The sequence below is a fragment of the Balaenoptera ricei genome, chromosome 2 (genome assembly GCF_028023285.1).
Source record: "Balaenoptera ricei isolate mBalRic1 chromosome 2, mBalRic1.hap2, whole genome shotgun sequence".
NCBI classification, from domain to species: domain Eukaryota; kingdom Metazoa; phylum Chordata; class Mammalia; order Artiodactyla; family Balaenopteridae; genus Balaenoptera; species Balaenoptera ricei.
Window position 1 is genome coordinate 112,576,382 of NC_082640.1, and position 24,584 is coordinate 112,600,965.

Below are 24,584 nucleotides of genomic sequence, written 5' to 3' on the forward strand. Positions count from 1 at the left end.
ATAAAGCACTAATAATGATTAATTCTGGGTAGTAGTAGAATTACAGATGACTGCTATTATAGTACTTATACTTTTCTGAAATTTTCAACTTCTCAAAAATGACAGAACTACCAGGAAAGATCATCTGGCAGCAGAGTGAATGATAGGTTGGCTGGTTCAAGACTGCAGGTAACAGATGAGTACAGTGATCCAAGGGAGGCAGGATGAGGGTCCCAACCAAGGCAGTGAGAGAGGCTCATAGAGAAAGGACTGTGTTGGGAGAGGTCCAGGAAGTGGAAGAATGGACTTCATCACCAAAGTAGAGTGGGTGAGGGAAAAGGAGAAATGAGAGATGACTCCTGGGTCTCTAGCTTGGGTGATTAAATGATGGTGCCATTCACTGAGATGAGCTACAGCTGGTGCTGCCCTTGGTATGTCTGTTTTGATTGGGACTAAAGGCATCTGTACAAGGCCAACCTCCAAACCTATGTTTTGTAGAGGACTGTGCATATGCTCGTATTCTTTTGATTCAGTTAATTTTGGTAGCACTGAAAGGATGGGAAATCTGGGAAGGAAGTTACTTTCAAGTTGTATGGGTAAATAGCCATATTTGTGGAATTAAATTTTTTTTTAAATCCATCTATTCTTCCATTGCATTAAAGGAAGAAAGGGAGAAAGCCATTCTAAATTGAATGTCCTTGCCCATATTAGTGGTAGTGGTAAAGATGACCTAAAATGGTGAATCATTTTCTAAAATGTAGGTTTTACAATTTGTTTTTTATAAGCAATTTACCTTTCTAGTCATGCTTACACATATACTAAGATAAGTTTGCATCCTCTTAATCCCTTAGCAGCAAAATGTGTTCAGTAGTGCAGACTCTGGAGTCACACAGGCTGAGGTAAAGTTCTGCCTCAGCCTCTTGAAAGCTGTGCAATTCTGGGCAAGTTAGCTCTATGAGCTTTGGGTTTCTCATTTTTAAAGTTTAGATAACAATACCTCTCAGATTTGTTGTTAAGGATTAAGCGAGATAATATATGAGAAATAATTATGATGATCATAATGTAAGAGATAATGAAACACACAGTAACATATAACACATAGTAATTACTCAACCAATAATAGTAGCTGTTGTAGTGAGTTTGGCTATTGTTGTTTTTTCTATTTCTAAAACTGGAAAGAGACCTTTCTGAAGCATGATGAGTAGGAGATGGCACCTAGTTTGAAAATAAAAATACTTCTTAGAAAATCCACCAAGTGCAATGCAAATGTGAATAAATGACCCTTCATCCTTTTTAAAGAAATGGTGTCATCTATTACATTCACAGACTGCTTGGCAAGCTAGGGCAGGGGAAAAGGAGCAGCAATTAGTAAACAGGCACACAAATTGACTTGATTTGTGGGAATTTTTTATAACGTCTTTTAAAATAAATATTTAAACATCTGTATTATAAACATCAAAATAAACATCAAGTTGATATATCAATAGAATAATACTTTTTTCTTTCTTTCAGGCATATGAAACACTGCTCCAGAAGGTACTTAATAAACATTCCTTAACTCTCTGTTTCTTAGTAATCAGAGGAATGAAACCCAAATGAATCTTCATCTTCAAGTAACGTAACACCAGAATTGAGCTAACTAAATCAAAGTTATTATGTTATATAATTTTTATTGAGACAAATGGTACTATCACTATTATCGGAAGATACTGCATTGTTTTCACAAAAATTGAAATATGAGATCTGAGTTGAGAAATATTTGGAATAGTATTTTTCAGCCTATTGCTACAGAGAATTATAGCATTTGTTCAAAAATTCCTAAGAGTAGTCCTCTAGCATGTGTGAGGTGGTGAGATATAGCAAAGTTGTTGCAAACCTTCTCTGGTGTTACTAAATATTTGCACCTCTGTGAGTGGGGTACAGGTGAAGCTAGGTAAGTGTCCGTGAATAAGAATCACTAAGGCAGAGTTCCCAACATGACCAGCCACAACTGTTCCTCACCAGAAGGAACATGGTCATGCTGGGAACTCTGCCAGGAAAATGCACTTAACTTCTAGAGTTAACATGTCACTTTGCTAGGGGCAAAAGGAAAAATATTTCATCATAAAAAGCATTCACATAGCTTAGAAGGTAAAGGCAGCTGAGAAAGGTGGCACTTAATTTAGAATCAGGGTTGAATTTGAACCTTGGGAAAATTAAGGCTCCAGTGACAAATTACAGTTTCCCAGAGTGGAAAATCCTCACTAACAGGGAAATGGTACTTCCTGAGAAATGCTAGGGTGGAAAACAAGGTCAATTTACAGTGCAAAGGCAACATACTATAAATCAAAGCCCTTCTTTGAGACATCCACTAGGGAATGCTCCAGTTGTTTGTATCTTGAGACCCCTCCTGCTGAGTGATATAAACATTCCCAGAGCAACTCTCCTTTTACCCCAGAATCAGGGAATCCTGGGTACAGCCCATGATGCCCTCCTCAGCCAAGTGAATGAGCTCAGGGCAGAGCTGAAGGAGGAGAGCAAGAAGGCTGTGAGCTTGAAGAGCCAACTGGAAGATGTGTCCATCCTGCAGATAACACTGAAAGAGGTAAATAACAATAATAATTGAAAGATACCATCAGTTGTATGTGACATTCCAATTTCAGAGATGTTAAAAAGTGTATCTTAGCAAAAATATGGGTATTTTATTTTTTCAACTAAGAAAATTGAGATTCCAAGTGGTTAAATAACTTGCTCAAGATTATACCATTAGGGGAAAAACTGGGATTTATATTTATGTCTGTTCTCCAAAGTCTTTTCTCTATTATAATGTTCTGCTGTTTCCCTAACAGTAGAAACCCAGACACCATGAAAATTTAATTCAGAGAATCCTCATTAATTCCAATAAAAATTTCTATCACACCTTCAATTGGTTCAAGTCTTTATAGTTGAGTGGATCCTCATAGACATAGGAGATGAACATAGAAAATCTCCCACCCAAGTCCCACCCTGCAACAGAAAAGGGAGACCCTGTGCAAGGCAGTAGATTTTAAAATCTTATCTCAAGCACTCTACTATCATTCTTAGTTTCAGGAGAGAGTTGAAGATTTGGAAAAAGAACGAAAATTGCTGAATGACAATTATGACAAACTCTTAGAAAAGTGAGTACCAAGTTTGGATCTCAGAACATTTTTTTGTTATAAAAGACAATTACAGAAAAGTGCCTTCCAAATTTTAAAAATAAAAATAATACCTAGTCTCGATAAGGATACAGGGAAACTGGTACTCAGTACTGTTAGTGAGAATATAAATTGGCAGACTATTTTTGGAAGGGAATTTGACACTATCAAAAAAATGTTAAACGTGCATATCTTTTATGCCAGATAACCCATTTTTTGGAATCAAAACTAAAGAAATCCTCTTGTGTATGTGGAAAGAGATCTGTGTAGTAAGAATGTTAATTAATACATTGTTAATTTAATTAGTAGTAGTAAAAAAAAAGGAAACCATCCAGATTTTTTCTGATAGGGATCGACTAAATAAATCATGTTGCACTGCCACGTTGAAACGGTATAAAGCTGTAAAAAATGAGATAGATCTATATGCCTAAGATATACTATTAAAAGAAAAATCAAATTGCGAAAGAATGTGTTAATTGTGACCTAATTTATGTCATGTGTGTGTGCATCCACAAACTTTTAATGAGATGAAAGGACTGAAATAGGGCAAAGAGGCACTTTTATTCTATATACTTCAATATCATTTTAATTTTTCACAAGCATATATTTACGTAGTAATTTTGCAATTAAAAATACCTGTAAGTTTAAAAAAATTAAACGTGCCTTCTTACTAAGTTAAAGGCAGCAGGGGGTAGATTGGGGAGGTTGCATGGGAGCAACCTGGGAACAACTGACGCTCTTCAACTCAGTGAAATAAGGTAGTATGGGGATTACCCACTTTGAAGACTCCCTGTGGTAAACATTACTATTGGCCTCTTCCCTTCATTATTCATAACATTATCTTCTTGGATCATCATGTAATGTATGGGCAGGAAGTGCCAAGAAATCTTAGTACTAGTTTAACAAGTTGTTTTTAGACCACATTTATTAAAATGATAACTAGGAAAAAGACGTAAGCAGAAATAATTTCTTGATTATCAATGTCACTTCACTTGTGTAAATAATCAAGAACTGGCCATGTGTCTTTTACACTCAAGATGGGTCCGCCCTGACAGCTAGATATAGTGTTGTGCAGGCTGCAGTTATTGAAAAGTTTAGTTCCTGCCCTTCAGTGTAATAATTTACAATCTAGTTCAAAGGCAAGTATTCTCTAAACTAGCCACTGGTGAAAGTAGACAGAGGGATGGAGTAAGGAAAAGAAGAATATTCTGTTACTTATTTCTAATCTAGCAGGCCTGAGAATGTCTTGGTACACAGTTCCCTAACTAAAGAAAGCCATCATGCTGGAGAAGTTCCTTGGGAAATAGATATGACTTGCGGTGTTTGCCCAGGGGGTTATTTGAGACTTAAACAGAAGTGATACTAAGCAACTCCTCCATAGGACCCAAAAGTTCCAAGGCAGTTGGTAAGTGACAGTTACAGAGAAAGCAGGGGCAGAAAAAACATGTAGGGAAATGAATGATGAACTAGGCCCAGGAGATGCTGAAACTGTGTAATAAAGACGTCATATCACCCACCTTTGAGTGTCCCTCTGACAACTCTCCCCTCCCTCCTTACTTGCTTCCCGTTTTCAGCATGCTGGAGAGCAGTAATCAGCCTCACTGGAGCAGTGAGCAAGGAGAACAGCTACAGCAGAAAGTCTCCCAGTTGCAGGATCAGCTGGATGCTGAGCTGGAGGAGAAGAGAAAAGTCTTACTTCAGCTGTCAAGAGAGGAAGGTAGGTCAAGCCCTGAAGAGCTCTCTCAGATGAGGCATCCTCTACATCTGGTTTGGGAGAAGGGAACTTGGGCCAGCATTTCTCCAACCCCATCACTTGATCCTATTTTTGTGTGGGTCCTGGATAACTAGAATAAGAACACTGGCAGTCAGTTCAGATTCACGGTCAAGAAAGCATGACACCTACCTCACACATATACTTTTCCCTACATATTGACTTTCCATGTGAGAGAATGCCAATTCTTAATTTATATTGTTTTTAAACAGTCACTTAATTTATTGAAAGTGTTGAAAATGAATTTTTCTGCCTTTTATTCTCATCAGTCATTTTAGGGTGGTTGGGAATTGTTTTGTTTTAGCATCTGATGCCTGAAATTGAGAAGCAAATTATTGCTCTTGGTTACCACTACTATTTCCCCCTGTCTTTTTTTGTTTAATTTATTTATTTTATTTATTTATTTTTGGCATTTTTATTTATTTATTTTTGCATTGGGTCTTTGTTGATGCATACGGGCTTTCTCTAGTTGTGGCGAGTGGGGGCTACTCTTGGTTGCGGTGCACGGGCTTCTCATTGCGGTGGCTTCTCTTATTGTGGAGCACGGGCTCTAGGCACGCGGGCTTCAGTAGTTGTGGCTGGCAGGCTCTAGAGCGCAGGCTCAGTAGTTGTGGCTCATGGGCTTAGTTGCTCCATGGCATGTGGGATCTTCCTGGACCAGGGCTCAAACCCGTGTCCCCTGCATTGGCAGGTGGATTCTTAACCACTGAGCCACCAGGGAAGCCCTTTCCCCCTGTCTTAATTCTTGTATCACAGTAGTTATTCTGAAGATTTTTAAATACTTTTTTTTTTAAAGGAATTCCTTTATTTTTATTATTTATTTATTTTTAGCTGTGTTGGGTCTTCGTTTCTGTGCAAGGGCTTTCTCTAGTTGCGGCAAGCGGGGGCCACTCTTCATCGCGGTGCGCGGGCCTCTCACTATCGCGGCCTCTGTTGTTGAGGAGCACAGGCTCCAGACGCGCAGGCTCAGTAGCTGTGGCTCACGGGCCTAGTTGCTCCGTGGCATGTGGGATCTTCCCAGAGCAGGGCTCGAACCCGCGTCCCCTGCATTGGCAAGCTGACGCTCAACCACTGCGCCACCAGGGAAGCCCTTTCCCCCTGTCTTAATTCTTGGATCACAGTAGTTATTCTGAAGATTTTTAAATACTGTCAAAGAGACCTTTGTCTCCCTTCTTTTTGCTAGGCTGGACCTTGATATTTAGTCTTATCAAACTTACATTTCAATTGGGCGATTGGGATTGACATGTATACACTGATGTGTATAAAACTGATGCCTAATAAGAACCTGCAGTATAAAAAAACAAACAAAACAACTAATACTAAACTTTCATTGGGTTATTTGTATGGAAATATGTTAATATAAATGTTTCAGACATTACATGAAATTTCTAAAAATCTTATATTTGTATTTGTATGGAAATATGTATGGAAATATGTTAATATAAATGTTTCAGACATTACATGAAATTTCTAAAAATCATATTTGTATTTGTATGGAAATATGTATGGGAATATGTTAATATAAATGTTTCAGACATTAAAAAAAAAAAAAAAAAAAAAAAAACTTACATTTCATCATATTCTAGTATATTCACATAAAAGAGTGGAGGAAAAGAAATATGACATCAAGAAAAATAGAGTCAGGAACCATAAAAGGATAAAGCTTAGGAGCGCATGCTAAGGATCTTGTAGTATGTATGAAGTACCAGTGAAGTCTTGTGGGTAATATAATCTAACCTCCTCTGTAATGCATGATACTGAAATGATCACACTAAACGCTGATCACCTTCCTTTCCCGAAACATACATGGAAATGTCCAAATGCCCAACCTCCTTTCCTCCAGCTCAGGGTCGGAGTCAAGGTGGGTGTCACAGAGAGCCAATAGCGTAGAAGTCAGATGGAGTTGGGGAACAGTTGGGGAGATACTGCATTAAATGGTGCTGTCAAAAAGTTTGGACTATCCTAGTCAGTCAAGTGGCTCTGATTTTGTTGTGGTGGTGGTAGTTCTCCCTTCCATACTACAGTTCTGCAGGTGTTTTTTTTTTGTTTGTTTTTGGAGTCCAAATGTCAACTCAGGGTCAATAAGATAGAACCCCTTTGTAGAAATAAGAGAGAATTGTTTCTCTAAGGGCAAGTTTATAAAATGAATTAAACATTAGTGGGAAAATTTAATTCACACTTGGGCCAACTTTAATATGGTTGTTGGTAGCTACAGAGTTTCAGCTTTCTGTATTATTTTTTCCCCAGCTCAAAACAAGGATCTGAAGCTTGAAGTCACCAACCTGCTTCAGAAGCATAAACAGGAAGTGGAGGACCTCCGAAATAAAGATACAATTTCCCAATCTCCTGACTGGCAATCTGAACCAGCCACTTACCCAGCTCTATTCCAAGAGACCACTCAGATAGAGGTAAGAGCATCTTTAATCAAACAAGTCCCCTCTACAAGAGGGATTGCTGGCAAATATCCCTTGAAAAGATGAAGGGACTAGAAAACTAACTGAATAATATTTTGTCCTGATTGAGGACAATATCTGGAAGTATATGAGAAAGCTGAGAGTAGAGATAGCTTCATGAGCTCCACAGACTTTTTCCACACTGTACAGCTCATAAAATTTAGAATTTTTTTCAGATGAGGACTTACAATGATCTGCTGAAGAGCAAACAGCCATGGGAAATTGTATAACTTACTCACTGCTGCTATTGAACATGAGGAACTAGGGGAGAGAGCACTTGTAAAGTAACATAGGTCCTCCTCTACATTTTGGAGTAGATTCTACTGCTGGTATCTTACTATTACCAATGGCTACTGTAGAGAATAGTTATTACTATACCTATCATATTTATACTCCCTTTTACCGATGCTTTTTCCTCTGTAGCCCTGTGAACCAAAAAACCAAGAAGAAAAGAAACTGTCCCAGATGTTCAGTGAGTTGCAAGTATTGCATGCAGAGACCATATTGGAACTAGAAAAGACCAGAGACATGCTTATTCTGCAGCGCAAGATCAACGTGTGTTACCAGGTACAGGAAAAGATGGTAAAGGAAGGGGATAGATAAATGGGCACATGGGAACTACTTACAAGACTGGGAATGAAGCAAGACCCGAGTTTCCAGGGCTGATGCAAGGTGATATGCTGACCTATGCAAACACAGGATGTACTGTCCTTTGAAGAACTTGAGGACTCACACATGCCCATGGCACCTTGGCAATAAAAGCCAGAAGGGGCCAGCTAATGAAAATGGCAAGTGGGAATCTTCTGGGTTCAAATTTTGCCAGTCCCAGGAAAAATACTACGCTATGGCAGTAATAGCACAACTGGTCCTGGAGGGGTCTGTGAGGAACCTAAGCCTTTTTCTAGTGGATGAATCTGCCCTGCTAAGGAGATAGTGGAGTCTCCTTTACCCAGCAAGTACCACCTTTTTATCTGGGCTCTTTGGTTCTGGGCCACTGAGATAGGAAAGTTCAGACATTATTTCATTTTAGGAGGAACTGGAGGCAATGATGACAAAAGCCGATAATGAAAATAAAGATCACAAAGAAAAACTGGAGAGGTTGAATCAACTCCTTGATCTCAAGAACAAGCGTATCAAACAGCTGGAAGGTATTTTAAGAAGCCATGGCCTTCCAATATCCGGCAAGTCTTAGTACTTTGTTCACTTCCTCTTAGGACCTGTCACAGAGCTAAATGCCCGTGCTCCCCTCTGCACCTGTCAAGAGGGCGCCCTCTATGTCTCGGTATAGGACTTATCCCTCCTATTCTTGATTATCCTATCATCTTTGTTGTTTTAAAACATGGTTAGCAGTTTCTTCTCCTGTATCATGTCAGTGTCTTTTCTCTGGAGAGTTTCAACAGGGCCCAGCAATTGCTGAATCTATTTTGAAAATAAGAGTGTATCACTGTTGGCCCTCAGGGTGGGTAACACTCTCCCTCTCTCAAGATTGTTTCCTCAAGCCAGGCCTATATTTCAGTTTTGGGGAGATAATAGAGCTACATCACTCATCTCTTGTCATCCTTTTCTGTGATTTCTCTCTAAAAGTCTCTGAATTCTTTGTCGCAGTTTGAGGATGTCTACGTAACAGGGCAGGTGGCTGGACACTTATGCAAATTTTATAATGTGATACTTCCTGTATTTAGTTCAGTCACTGTCGACCAGGATCTGGTCTCAGCCTTACATATTGAGAAAATTGGCTTTGTTATTATACCCAGTGGTGAGAGACCTGACCTGTACTAACCAAATTCACCAAAGACTGATATTTACACCTGAATGTTCATTTGTTATTTTATGAGAGTGGCTCTTTCATTGCTGCCTTGAGAATATGCTCATGCAGCTCGTTCTTGGGGAAGCAGAATCAATAAGAAGGATACCTAGTGAGCATGGAACTAGGGAGGTGGGTCATTCAGCAGCATGATTCATGCATGCCAGGGTGAGTCAGTTAAAAGGTCCCTGCCATATAACAAAGGAAATCCTTTGGATTGAAATTCTCATGTCTTTCAGATTCAGGGTCTCTCTCCCGGGACAGTGCAGGATAAATACACTTACCTACCTCTGAAGATTTATTTGCTTTAACTTGTAGTTCTTTCATTACTGGTAAGGCTGAAGAGTTTTTCATATGTTTACCAGCTACTTAAATTATTTCTTTTGAGACTTGCCTGTTCCTTCCCTTTGCTCATTTCTCAATAGTATATTGTTAATTTGTAGAAGTTCTTTATATGCTAAGATAATTAACCTTGTGTCACGTAATGCAAAATTTTGAATATATTTTAGTTATTTATGGTAATCTTATCAATTAAGAAACTGTTCACCAGTCTCTGTATTCCACTTATTTTGGGCAGGAAGACATTCTGATGTACCCAAAATATTTTCTTCTACTACTTTAACTCTTAGAATAGGACCTTCACCATCAACACACTGTGACAACTCAGATACTCCCCGATTTGAAGCAGACTATATATCAAAGTTTCTGGTTGGTTGGACATGGGAGGTAATGCACAGATTTGGTGGACTGTCTTACATATCTTTATTTTGTATCTCATCGCCAATATTTTCAACCTCTTTTCAGTAAGTGCCCTCCCCCACTTTTCCTCCATTACTCTTTGACTTAAAGTGGATTTTTTTTTTTTTTTTTTTTGCCTTCTTACAATGAAACCAAATTCTTAACAGAATGAAGATTCTTGTATTTGATCTGACTGGAAAAGAGGAATCATCTTAATGGGGCCCAGTGTAATGTCATAGACACCATGACTGTAACTTGCTATTTTCTCCACGGCCAATATCCCAAACTTTTGGAAATACTTGCATTTTGTGTTTCTAGTGTTTCTGTAATGGAATTAACAATTAATTCACAGGATCCTGCTGTAAGCCAAAACGATGTCATCTATAGATGAAATTGTGCCTCCAGTGTTTTCCTGAGCTTAGCATTTACTTTCCAATCACTCATGTTGTGCCTCATCTCTAAAGTTGGCATTGGATTATTTGCCCATCAGAATTCAAAGCACCTGATTGTCATTCTATTGCTTTTCTTTTTGAATCACATCGTTTCTTGAAATAGTCACAACTTGGACTTCCACCATGGTTTTTATTCTCTTTCTGTCCACCTTCCTTTACCCTAAGGAAGAATTCCCTACCCTTTAATGGATAGGCAGTTTTCTTTCCCCTCTAGAACAACTCAAAGATGTGGCTTATGGCACCAGACAGTTGTCATTATGTCTGAAACCACTGCCAGACCATGGAGATGAGGATAAAGTGGACATTTCTCCACGGCATCAGAGTGAGAATCTTTTTGAACTGCACATCCACCAGGCCTTCCTGACACCTGCTGCCCTGGCTCAGGCTGGAGACACTCAACCTACCACTTTCTGCACCTATTCTTTCTATGACTTTGAAACCCACTGCACCCCACTAGCTGTGGGGCTGCAGCCCCTCTATGACTTCACTTCCCAGTATGTGGTGGAGGCAGATTCCCTCTTCTTGCACTACCTACAAGGGACGTCAGCCCAGCTTCATCTACACCAGGCTATAGCCAGTGAGCACCATACCCTTGCAGCTGGCTGGATTTGCTTTGACAGGGTTCTAGAAACTGTGGAGAGAGTCCATGGCTCTGCCACACTTACTGGTAAGTGCTGTCAGCCTCCCACAGTTCCCGGGACTAATGTGGAATTTCCCAAAGTGTATAGTTGTCTTCTGGTGGTTTCCCATTTTATTCCTCTGCCTTTATTCTTGATCCTCACCACACCATCTGTATTCTCCATGCCTTTCATACTTTCTGCTACCCAGGAGCTGGTGGAGAAGTCTTTGGGGTGCTAGAGTACTGGATGAGGCTGCGCTTCCCCATAAGATCCAGCCTACAAGCGTACAATAAGCGAAAGAAAGCCCAGGCGTACCTGTCAGCCAATGTGCTTGGAGCCTGGGAGGCCCAGGAGGATGAGGTGAGAAAAAGGATGTGCCCATGCATCTCAAAGGAGACTCAGCCAAGCAGCTCATGAGAACAGCTCAGTATTCCACTCTCAATAGGTACTTGTTGAATGTGAATGAAAGAGAAAAACTGTCACACCACAACTAGTCCAGATACTTCCCTTGGTCAAGCTTGAGTTTGAAATGAATTCATGCCCTTGGAGCTAGCTACCTCTCCCTGCTGTGAACAAAATGCCTTCTCTGTTCCAAACTCTAAGATGAGGCCTGAGTGCCAGCCTCTCCCTCAGATAATTATCTGCCAGAGTCAATTTGCAGGCAGGTGAAAGTCATTGATTAGGCTTCTCTGTGACCCAGTCAGGATTCAGCAATTCTTTAGGTCATAGTTCTTCCTCATTAAGGGTGCTGGGCTTCACCTGCACGACTCTCTCAGCCTGCCCTTTTCCTCAATCCAAGACCAACATCTTTTCAGCCCAGATCGGAGACCAGGAAGCATCAGAATGAGCTGCGGGTGGAAGTCATCCGATGCTGCGGCCTCCAGAGTCGATGGCTGGGAGCCCAACCCAGTCCATACGCCATGTATCGCTTCTTTACCTTTTCTGACCACGACACCGCCGTCATTCCAGCCAGTAACAATCCCTACTTCAGAGACCAGGCTCGATTCCCAGTGCTTGTGACTCCTGACCTGGATCAGTATCTGAGGCAGGAGGCCCTGTCTGTGTACGTTTTTGATGATGAAGACTCAGAGCCTGGCTTGTACCTTGGCCGCGTCCAAGTGCCCTTGCTTCCTCTTGCACAAAACAAATCCATTAAAGGTGGGAGTTCAAGGTTATTACCTCTATATGCTCTCTGCCCAGTGTTGTCTCCCTGTCCTCATTCTACTTTTCTTTGATTACTTGCTTGGAACAGTTTCTCTTAAAACCTGCTGAAAGGATTTGAGAATATTGTCAAGAGTGAGAGAGTAGAAGACTTAAAGCCTCACTAATCATATAGAAACATTGGCTTCTTTTGCTTCTTTTCAGCAACAGAAGCAAGGTTCCCAAGGGGGTAGACCCACCAATCTGAAGTCCATACCTCTGTGTCTGAACCAACATTTTCCATCTCTATAGTGCTTCCCAGTATTTGTCTTTACTCAAGGCCTATTATTTCTTAGCACATGACTAGATATTAGATTATAAGCTATGTCCTTAACATTCCCCCGTAATTCTCTCGCTCCTTTTAAACTTTAGACCCAAATTAGTCTTCCATGCCACACATGACAAATTTCTTGGATTTTTTTCCCCCCCATATGGAGCTGAACTCCATACCACCTTATCATATGTTCATAGCCAGGGTTGTACGGTACACCAGAGAAGGGTCATCTCTCCGGTTGCAGTCCTGGGAGGGTGAGGCAGCAATGTCCGTGCTCTCGTTAGGAAGTGTGAATGGGTGTAGCCAGGATCAGCCATGTTTAACAAGCTTTTGGATGTTCCAGGAAGTGTGTTAGGCCTTCCTCCTCCCAATACCACAAGTGCTAAAAAAAAGAAAGAAAGAAAGAAAGAAAACGAAAAAGGCTGACATTTCTGCTCACAACTCGTCCTTTGCCAAAGAGATGCAATGTGAGCCATCTGTTAAATTATCAGTGTTACAAATCAGAAGTCTGACATTTGGAAAAAGCCATTTTGCTTAAGTTTTCTTTGCTTTTGTTATTTTAAAAATACGGACCACTTGGGTGTAGATAATGGTTTTCTTAGTATGCCTAAGGCATAGCAACCATTTGGTAATAGTAATAAGAATGTGCTCTTGAAAAAAAAAAAGAAAAAGAATGTGCTCTTGTTTATTGGCTGGGTGACTGACGACAAGCAAGCTATATCTCTCTGTACATCTTTTGACTATCCCTTCCTGAACCTGGAGATACCCATTTTCCCCTATAAATATTCTAAGTGAATATTGGAAGTAAATATTGTGAGTGAGTATAAATATTCACTGATATTTTATGTTACTTCTGAGTGTATTGTCATCATGATTACTTGGTGGATGTTAATTAATTACAAACAATATGGTGAAATTCAAACTGGGGAGGTAATAGATAAGGTGCTGTTAAACGCTCACTTGCCTATTTCATGTGATTGGATCTTATTAATGTCTGTGTGTCTCTCAGGTGATTTTAACCTCACGGACCCTGGGGGGAAACCCAATGGATCTGTTCAGGTGCAACTGGATTGGAAGTCTTGCTATCTACCTCCGGAGAGTTTTCCAAAACCAGAAGCTCCGAGTGAGGAGAAGGACACCAAGGACAGTTTAGATACCTCAACTGAAGAGGAAGAAGCTTCCTTTCCTCCCCAGGTAGCAGATCTCCACCAATCCTGTAGAGCAAATTTGATTTGAGGAAGACAGTATTAAAATTGGGGTAAAAGAAATTCCTTCTGTGAATGTCATGTGTTCTGCAAATTTAATCTGCATCATTCATAATGCCATGAGACTATGGATGGAGCAAAATCCTGGGCTTTATTGTGGGGAGGGAAGAGATGGCATCTCTCAGCTTTACGGCAGGAGAGAAATGAAGTCTGATGCTAGCTCACAAATCCCTTTCTTGAGTATCAAGGCTGTTAAACTATCACCTTGTAAGGCTCTGATCCTTCTCTTTAGGACCAGATGGTATCTATTGAGATTCCCATTGAAGCTGGCCAGTATCAAGCTAAGCGAAAACCTCCTCAGGTGGGAGAAAGAAAGGAAAGGGAACAGCGGGTTACAGGTTACTCAAGAAGAAAACATGGCAAAAGAACAGGCATTCAAGGAAAGAACAGAATGGAGTATCTTAGTCATAACATCTTAAATGGAAATACACTACAGGTAAGGCCTTAGAAACCCTGAAGAACTAATATATGGGTTGTAGTGTCCCCAAATATATTATTCTCAGAGGTAGAAGCAGAAGTAGGCACACAAGCGATATTCATGGCTTTTTGTGGCAAGCATGTGTTTCCACAAACGTAAATAGTTTAATAAACCTCTGGACTGTTCATTTCAATGTAATTTAATTCAACAGATTGTGGACTCTGTAATTTATGCTTAGAACTTTAGTACGACAGTCCTAACCAGGCCACTTCAACTGTAATCAAAATAAAGAACAGGTATTTATTGAACACCTACTATGTACTTGATACTGCCTTTTCTTCATAGGAAACTGGATTAAAGTTACTATGTAGCCTAAAATACATATACACACATATATATGAGATTATAAATATATATTATATGACTATAATTATATATAATTCATTATTATTTATATTGTATCAATTACATCAATTATATATTATGCAATATTAATTATATTAAATTATTATAATTATACAATATACTTATATATAGTTATTTGAATCTGAAGCAGGTGAACTACACTGAATGGAAATTCTCAGGGCTTAAGATCTCCACAGAGGATGGTTTAAAAAATCAGCAAAAGGAAGAGGAAATGACATCATCCCATTCAGCACGGATACCAAAGGAAGCCCTACATCCTGTGAATGGTATTGTCTTTTTAAAACCTGATTTTCCTATGTAATCATTGGATTATTTTATCAAGCTGGTTATTTACTTTCTTCTTTCATCTTTCATTGCTAAACTTTTCATGAAAAATTAGTACTGGAGATCCTAGGCTCGGTTTGATGTTACAAGAGTGCTGGTTAGGCCAACCAAGCTGTAATTCTGAAAGAAAGTAGCTGTCTATGTATTTAAAGCTAGCTAGCTAGCCACTTTAGCTAGCAAGCATAAAATGTTAATTCACTTCCTGGTCTCCTGACTTACGGTTACAAAGAAATAAGAGGAAAAAGGTGATTGGCTCATTTGTGATATGAATCCAAATTTCTTCTAAAATAAGGCAAAGCTTTTGTGTTACAATGAAAAGAAGGTTATGATTTCAGGTTATAATAATGTCAAACTAGGTAATTCAGACCAACTTTCCCATTGATGACAACTGAAAAGCTAAAGTTAATATATTTCTTAAAAACGTTAACGTGCCAATAATTAAGGAGGGAGGAATCACCTAGCCGAGATCAGAGAGATGATTGGAGCTCAGAGAGGTCAGCTGGAATTACTTCAGCCTGGGGACATTCCTGGTCTGGAGGAAGCAGTGGAGAGACAGAACCACGCTTTCGATGGTCTTTTGGGGTGGAGAAATGGGATACAGTCTGAATCTCGTTTCTGCCCAGCATAGGCAGGTGTCTGCCCAGAGCAGAATTTCCCACTTTGGTCTGGCACCCTGATGGCAGCACTGTTCTGAGCCTCTTATCCTCTGAGAGGCAGAACTGTGCTTTGAGCACTTTCAGGCTAGAGAGACAAGAGCTGACCTGAAACCCACTAGGACTCCAGACATTGGAGTTATCAGCCACAACCTGCATTAACAGCTGTGTTTACTAACTTCATGAAGATAAAAGCTGAACTTTAAAATTTTAGCAAGGAACTGGGGCTTTGAAAATTGATACTATAAGTTTTTAAAAGCATTTTTTTTTTTACATGTCTCTTTTTAAGCATTTTGTTTTAAAATAATTTCAAAATTATATAAGAGCTACATGAATAAGACAAAAAATTTCACATAAAACCTTCATTCAAATTCATCAACTTTTAATACTTTTCCACATTTTGCTTTATCATTTTTTTCCTGAAGCAGTTGAGAATAATTTGCAAATATCATTCCCCCTTACTGCTGTATATTTCAGTTAGGAAAAGGATATTATATAACGACAGTACAACTATCAAGTTTGCAAACGTAACATGGATAGGTTATTACCCAATGTCCATTCCATTTTTCAGATTTTGTCAATTGTCTCAGTAATGTTCATTATAGCAGGCTTGCCTCACCCCCCTTATCTAATCTGGGATCATACATTGCATTCAGTCATGTCCCCTTAGTTTCCTTTAATCTGGAACAGTTCCTTATCTTTTCTTTGTTTTTCATGATATTGACATTTTTGATGAGTATAGATGAGCTGTTCTGTAGAGAGTGCCTCCATTTGGGTTTGTTTGATGTTTGTTTGTTGTTAGATTCAGGTTATGAATTTTTTTACAGGAATACCACGGAAGTGATATTGTATCCTTTTTCACTGCATCACATTAGGAGGTACGTGATGTCAGTTTGTGCCATTATTGGTGATGTTAACTTTGATCACTTGGCCAAGAAAGCATCTGCCACATTTTCCATCAAAAAGTTATCATTTTTCCCTTTGTAATTATTAAGTAATCTATGAGAAAATATTTTGAGTCCATATAAATATCTTATTCTTCCTCAGATTTCACCTAATAATTTTGGCATCCATTTATGTTTATGTGTGGATTTTTTTTGCCTGTATCAATTACAAAATGTTTGCAAAATACATTGCAAATTTGAAAATGAATCAATAGAAATGATAGAACTGCTAAATACAGAAATTTATGAGGGAAATAGATGGGTTAAAAGCAGATTAGACACAACTAAAATGAGAAAAATGGAAAATATCCAGAATAAAGCACAGAGAGACGGCAAGATGGAAAATGCTAAAGAGGAGAAAAGAGAGAAAATGAGGAGGTCTAAGCTACACTTAATTAAATCTAGAAGAAGATAAAGAAGGGGGACACAGGCAATATTGAAAGTGATAATGACTTAGAGTTTTCCAGAACTAAATAAAAGGTATTAATATTCAATGAAATGAAACTCAAGCAGGATAAGTAAAAATGAATCAAAATCTAGATCTATCATAGTAAAATTGCAGAAAATAAAATCAAAGTGAAAATACCAAAAGTATCCATTTAAAAGAAAGACAGTCATGGGTGCATCAGTAAGATGGACAATGACATACCAAGAGTGACAACTGTAGTCAGAAACCAGTGGCAAGATAATTTCAGTGTGCTAAAAGAAAATAACTAAGTACCAATCAAGAATTCTCTACACAACGAAAAGATCCTTCAGAATTAAAACACAATAGACATTTAAAGACAAATCAAAATGGAGAGTTTGCTCCAAAGCTACATTTTAAAGAAAACTTATAGTTTTTTTCTTTAGGCTGAAGGAAAATTATCCCAGAAGGAAACACAAAGATGCAACAAGGAATGAAAAGCAAAGAATATAGGTTAATTTTAAATGACTGTGTAAAGCAAAAATATTAGCTTGTGGGTTTAAAATATATTCATAACTTAAATAAATAATCTAATGGGTTCATTGGTGACCTCCAAAAAGATATATTCATATCCTAAACCTCAGAATCTGTAAATGTTACTTATTTGAAAAAAGCCTTTGCAGGTGTAATTAAAGATCTTGAGATGATATTATCTTGGATTATCTGAGTAGACTCTAAATCCAATGAAAGTGTTCTTATTAGAGACACAGGCAGATGAGGAGGAAGCAACATGACCATATAGTCAGAGATTGAAGTGATGTGGCCACAAGCTGAGGAATGCCTGAAGCTCCCAGAAGCTGGAAAAGACAAGGAAAAAGGGAAAAGACAGATTGTCTTCTGGAGCCTTTGGAGTGAGCATGGATTTGATTGTGGATGTCTAGCCTCCAGACCTGTGAGAGAATGAATTTCTGGTTGTTTTTTTCTTTTTTTAATGAAAGCTTTTACCTTTATTTCTTTTCAAATACTTAAGATACAGACATTCCATCCATAACAAGGTTAAGTGACTTGTACATGTACATGTTTTATGTAAGACAGAAGCACAACCAAGGCTAACATCTGACCCGGTAGCTAACATCACTGAGAGAGCTCATATGAAGTTCACCAAAACCTTGAAGACCTATTACTTTATTGTAGAATGAATGACCCTACAGAAAAGAGAAAAGGGACATAAAGGATAAAATGAGGTGGTCCTATATTCAATAAAATGTAGGAGAAGACAAAAAAGGGGACAGAGGCAATATTTAAAGTGATATATATATAATTCATATCTTCATTCAAAAAATGAAGTCATGAAAAGAAGGTCTGTTTTTTCTGGGATCTCAACTGTCACTCTCAATAGTCAGTTGTGGGTTGCTTTCTTTGTTTTGTTTCAGCAGATTCTGGATTTGAACATCAGATTCATCTTTAATCTGAGTGTCCAGATCGGGGCAATTTTTATAGGTTTACAACATAGTGACTCACAATAGTAAAAGGTTATACTCAATTTAGTTATTATAAAATATGACTATGTTCCCTGTGATGTAAAATATATTCTTGTAGCTTATTTATAAGATTTAAATGCTTTTTATATAAATCATTCTGACCACTGTGAGGTGATACCTCAGTGTGGTTTTGATTTGCATTTCTCTAATAATTAGTGATGTTGAGCATCTTTTCATGTGCCTGTTGGCCATCTGTATGTCTTCTTTGGAGAAATGTCTATTTAGGTCTTTTGCCCATTTAAAACAAAAAGTTTATTTATTTATTTATTTTGGCTGCGCTGGGTCTTGTTGCGGCACGCAGGATCTCTAGTTGTGGCATGCGGACTTCTTAGTTGTGGCATGCGGACTCTTAGTTGCGGCATACATGCGGGATCTAGTTCGCCGACCAGGGATCAAACCCGGTCGATCCCTGGTCCAGGAACCAGGGATTGACTGGGTTCCGCTTGCATTGGGAGCACAGAGTCTCACCCACTGGACCACCAGGGAAGTCCCTTCTGCCCATTTTTTGATTGTGTTGTTTGGTTTTCTGATATTGAGTTCTATGAGCTGTTTCTGTATTTTGGATATTAATCCCTTATCCATCACATCATTTTGTAAATATTTTCTCCCATTCAGTAGGTTGTCTTTTCATTTTCCTGATGGTTTCCTTTGCTATGCAAAATCTTTTAAGTTTGATTAGATCTCATTTGTATCTTTTTTGCTTATATTTCTTTTGCCTTGGGAGACTGATCTAAAAAAAGTATTGCTTTGATTTATGTCAGAGGATGTTTTACCTAAGTTCTCTTCTAGGAGTTTTATAGTGTCATGTCTTAAATGCAGGTCTTTAAACCATTTTGAGTTTATTTTTGTGTATGATATGAGGGAGTGTTCTAATTTCATTGATATACGTGTAGCTGTCCAGCTTTCCCAACACCACTTGTTGAAGCGACTATCTTTTCTCCATTGTATATTCTTACCTCCTTTGTCATAGATTAATTGAATGTAGTTGTGTGGGTTTATTTTTGAGCTCTCTATTCTGTTCCATTGGTCTATATGTCTGTTTCTGTGCCAGTACCACACTGGTTTGATTACTGTAGTTTTGTAGTATTGTCTGAAGTGTGGAATGGTTCTGCCTCCAGCTTTGTTCTTTTTCCAGAGGATTACTTTGGCAATTCTCGGTCTTTTGTGGTTCTATATAAATTTTAGGATTATTTGTTCTAGTTCTGTCAAAAATGTCATGGGTGTATTGGTAGGGATTACATTAAATCTGTAGATTGCTTTGGGTAGTATGGCCATTTCAACAATATTAATTCTTCCAATCCAAGATCATGGAATATCTTTCCATTTCTTGAATCATCTTCAGTTTCCTTTATCAGTGTTTTATAGTTTGCAGCATATAGATATTTAACCTCCTTGGTTAAGTTTATTCCTAGGTATTTTATTTTTTTAACATGATTTTAAACAGGATTTTTTTTTTAACTTTCTCTTTCTGATATCTCATTGTTAGTGTAAAGAAATGCTACAGATTTCTGTATATTAATCTTATATCCTGCTACCTTGCTGAATTCATTTATTAGCTCTAATAGTTTTTGTGTGGAGACCTTAGGGTTCTCTGTATAGAGTATTATGTCATCTGCAAATAGTGACAGTTTTACCTCGTCCCTTCTAAATTGGATACCTTTTATTTCTTTTTCTTGTCTGATTGCTGTGGCTAGGACTTCTATTACTATGTTGAATAGAAGTGGTGAGAGTGGGCATCCTTGTCTTGTTCCTGAACTTAGCAGGAAGGCTTTCAGCTTTTCACTGTTGAATATTATGTTGGCTATGGGTTTGTCATAAATGGCTTTTATTATGTTGAGATATGGTCCCTCCATATCCACTTTGGTGAGAGTTTTTATCATGAATGAATATTGAATTTTATCAAATGCTTTTTCTTCACCTATTGAGATAATCATGTGGTTTTTGTCTTTATTTTTGTTAATGTGGTGTATCACGTTGGTTGATTTGTGTATTTTGAACCATCCTTGTGGCCCTGGAATGAATCCAACTTGATCATGATGTATGATCCTTTTAATGTGTTGTTGGATTCTGTTTGCTAGTATTTTGTTGGGGATTTTTGCATCTATATTCATCAAAGATATTGACCTGTAATTTTCCTTTTTTGTAGTGTCTTTGGTTTTGGTATCAGGATGATGGTGTTCTTAGAAAGAAGTTGGGAGTGTTCCCTCCTCTTCGGTTATTTGGATAGTTTGAGAAGGATAGGTGTAAGTTCTTTTTATGTTTGGTAGAATTCCCCAGTGATGCCATCCAGACCTAGACTTTCGTTTGCAGGGAGTTTTTAAAATTATTATTACAGATTCTATTTCACTTCTACTGTTCAGTCTGTTCAAGTTATCTGTTTGTTCTTGACTCAGTTTTGTCAGGCTGTATGTTTCTAGAAACTTGTCCATTTCTTCTAGGTGTCCAATTTGTTGGCATATAACTGTTCATAGTCGTCTCTTATGATTTTTTGTATTTCTTCAGTATCAGTTGTTATTTCTCCTTATTCGTTTCTCATTTTATTTGGGTCCTCTCTTTTTTCTTCTTGGTGAGGCTGGCTAGAGGTTTCTTGATTTTATCTATCTTTAAAAAAACCAGTTCTTGGTTTTACTGATTTTTTCTATTGGTTTTTAAATTTCTATTTTACTTGTTTTCTCTCTGATCTTTATTATTTCCTTCCCTCTACTGACTTTGGCTTTTGTTTTTTCTTCTTATTCTAATTCTTTTAGGTGGTAGGTTAGGTTGTTTATTTAAAATGTTTCTTGTCCTTGAGGAAGGTCTGTATCACTATGAACTTCCTTCTTAGAACTGCTTTTGCTGCCTCCTGTAGCTTTTGTAAGGTTGTGTTTTCATTGTCATAGTCTTGATGTTTTCTGTTTTCCTCTTTGATTTCATTGTTGACCCATTGGTTTTTTAGTAGCATGTTGTTTAGTCTCCATGTATTTACTCTTTTCCTGTTTTTCTTTCTGTGGTTGATTTCTAGTTTCATACCCTTGTGGTCAGAAAAGATGCTTGAAATAATTTCTACCTTCTTAAATTTGTTGAGGCTTGTTTTGTGACCTAGTATGTGGTCTATCCTAGAGAATGTTCAATGCACACTTGAATAAATAGAATATGTATTCTGGGTTTTTTTCTTTTAGATGTAGTGTCCTGTAGACATCAGTTAAATCAACTGGTCTGTTGTGTCATGTAGAACTTCTGTTGCTTTATTGATTTTCTGTCTGGATGATCTGTCCATTGATGTCAGTGAGGTGTTAAGTCTCCTACTATTATTGTACTCATTTCTTCATTTATCTCTGTTAGTATCTGTTTTGTATATTTAGGTGCTCCTATATTGGGTGCATATATGATAATGAGTGTCATATCCTCTTCTTGTATTTATCCCTTTATTATTATTATAATGTCCCTCTATGTTTTTCTTTATGGACCTTGTTTCAAAGTCTCTTTTGTCTGAAGTAAGTATTGCTAACCCCTGTCTTGTTATTTTTATTTGCATGAAATACCTTTTATCATCCACTCAATTTCAGCCTATGTGTGTTTCACCCTGAAGTAAATCTCTTGTAGACAGCATATTGTAGGTTCTTGTTTTTCTTATCCAGTCTGCCACTGTATGTCTTTTGATTGGAGCATTTAGTCCATTGATATTTAAATTAATTACCGATAGGTATGTATTTATTGCCATTTAAAACTTTGCTTTCCAGTTGATTTTGCAGTTCTTCTTCATTGATTTCTTCTTATTTTTGTTTTTCATTTTGTAGTTTGATGGTTTTCTTTTGTATTATGCTTGAGTTCTTTTCTTTTTATTTTTGTGTGAATCTATTGTATGGTTTAGATTTGTGGTCACCCTGGTTTTCCAGTATGTTGACCCATAACTACATCTATTTGTTTTAAACTGATAGTCAAAGAAGTTCAGATACATTCTGAAAGATCTACATTTTTATACTCCCCTCCCCCACATTTTGTGATTCTGATGTCCTATTTTACATCTTCATGTTTATCCTTTTGCTGTTATTTAGAGTTACAATCACTTTTACAAAAATTTTTTGATTGTTTTTAGTCTATGTACTGGCTTATTTAAGTGATCTTCAATCCTTTTATATATTTGCCTTTTCTATTGTGATTTTCCCTTTCCTATAGATTCTTCTTTTCTATTTAGAGAAGACCCTTAAATACTTCTTTAGGGTAGGTCTAGTATTGCTGTATTCTTTAGTTTTTTCTTGTCTGAGAAATTCTTTCTTCCTCCTTCTGTTCTAAATGATAATCTTGCCGGGTGGAGTATCTAGGTTGCAAGTTTTTCCCTTTCAGGATTATGAATATATCATGCCACTTCCTTCTGGCCCACAGTTTCTGCAGAGAAATCAGCTGATATCCTTAATGGGGGTTCCCTTGTAACTGACTTTTTGTTTTTCTCTTGCTGGCTTTAGAATCCTCTCTTTATTTTTAATTTTTGCCATTTTAATTATAATATGTCTTGGTCTGGATCTGTTTGGGTTCATCTTGTTTGGGAACCTCTGTGCTTCCCGTACCTGGATATCTGTTTCCTTCTTTAGCTTTGGGAAGTTTTCAGCCAGAATTTCTTCAAATACATTTTTGATCCCCTTCTGTCTCTCCTCTCCTTCTGGAACCCCTGTTATGTGTAGTTTGATATGCTTTGAATGATCCCATATATCTCATATGTTGCTTTCATTTGATTTTTATTTGTCTTTCTGTCTGCTGTTCTGATTGGGTGATTCCCATTATTCTATCTTCTATATCACTTATTCCTTCTTCTGCATTATTTAGTCTGCTATTCATTGCTTTTATATTGTTTTTTATGTTGGCAATTGAGTTGTCTTATTTTGATTGGCTCCTCTTTATAGTTTCTAGTTCCTTGTTACAGTGATCTGCATTTCTATTAATAATCTTTCTTAACTCCTTTAGCACGATTATTACCTCCTTTTTGAACTCAGGGTCTAGTAGACTGGTGAGGTCTGTTTCATTATTTGTTCTTTCATGGGATTTTTCTTGTTCTTTTAATTGAGAGTAGTTCCTCTTCTTTTTCATTTTACTTAACTTTCTCTGTCTCTATGAATTTAGGAGAAACAGTTATCTACTGTGGTCTTGAAGGGGTATTTTTAAGTGGGAGCATCTGTGTGTAGACTGTGTGAGTCCAATATTTTTGTTGTGAGGGCTGGTTTTTGCATGGATGCTAGCCACATCTTTCCTCAGAGTGTGTTGGCCATTATCCTTTTAATAGGGGGTGGGATTTGTGTTGTGGTGTCCAGAGCCTCCCCTGGATTTTGGGTGGGGCCTCCTCTTTTTTCCATGGCTGTAACAGCCCTGTCAGGGGTAGGATCCACTCCTCAGTTCTTGGAGTAGAAGCCCTGAGGGTCGTATTTGATAAGGTCCATTGCCCTTGAGTGTGTGCCCTGCCCCAAAGGAGGTGACCACTGAAGCATGTAAAGCCCATGCGGTCACAGCAAACCTATGTCCCACTGGTGCAGGCATCCATGATTCTGACCAGAATCAACCCAAGGTCACAACCCTTTCTCTGTTGCATTTGTACCAGACTTAGTGCTAGGCTATGGTGTGGAGTGGGCTGGTGCTGGGGGCCAAGGCACTGTGGCTGCAGGAATCGAGGTGGTTGTGCTGCCACCTGCAACCTGGGCTGCCTCTGTAGCAGACCTCTCCCAGGGCCTATCTGCCCCAGAGCCGACTCTAAGCTTCTGTGTGGGGTGAATGGAGCTGGAGCACTACTGCCAAGTACAACTGCTGCCTACTCCTCCCCAGGGGCTCTCCACCCGAGACATTCGTTTCTGTGGCACCACCCAGTGTGCATGCCAACAAAGTCCACTATGGCCAGACCCACCCCCACCATCAGTGTGCTGATAATCACCTCCAAAGTTCTGCCTGGACCACACCCAAGGCCCTCTGGGCTGTCTCTGCACAGCTAGACCAAGTCCTCTCCCAGGGTCCATCCATCTGAGATTCAGCACCCAGCTGCTGCATGTACTAGCAGCCCTCCCAGCACACGATTTGGTCAGGGAAGTGTGACAAGGCAGCAGCCATCAGCCCTGGTCTTTCTCCATCCTGATTGCTAGCAAGCCAGCATAAGCACAGTCCTTGCAAACAGAGTCTAAGCCCCTCCAGCCCTCTCTCTGTCC

General features: G+C 38.5%; 1 protein-coding gene across 1 annotated transcript in view; it reads left to right on the forward strand.

Moving 5' to 3' along the window:
* Positions 1 to 24,584, forward strand: part of RPGRIP1 (RPGR interacting protein 1) — an 87,374-nt gene that overhangs the window by 20,226 nt on the left and 42,564 nt on the right. Inside the window, 12 exon segments of the mRNA XM_059913800.1 lie at positions 1,492 to 1,515; positions 2,417 to 2,563; positions 3,043 to 3,116; positions 4,709 to 4,851; positions 7,153 to 7,313; positions 7,782 to 7,925; positions 8,389 to 8,506; positions 11,181 to 11,332; positions 11,788 to 12,130; positions 13,456 to 13,640; positions 13,944 to 14,147; positions 14,683 to 14,821. Coding sequence (XP_059769783.1) covers positions 1,492 to 1,515; positions 2,417 to 2,563; positions 3,043 to 3,116; positions 4,709 to 4,851; positions 7,153 to 7,313; positions 7,782 to 7,925; positions 8,389 to 8,506; positions 11,181 to 11,332; positions 11,788 to 12,130; positions 13,456 to 13,640; positions 13,944 to 14,147; positions 14,683 to 14,821 — 1,834 coding nt within the window.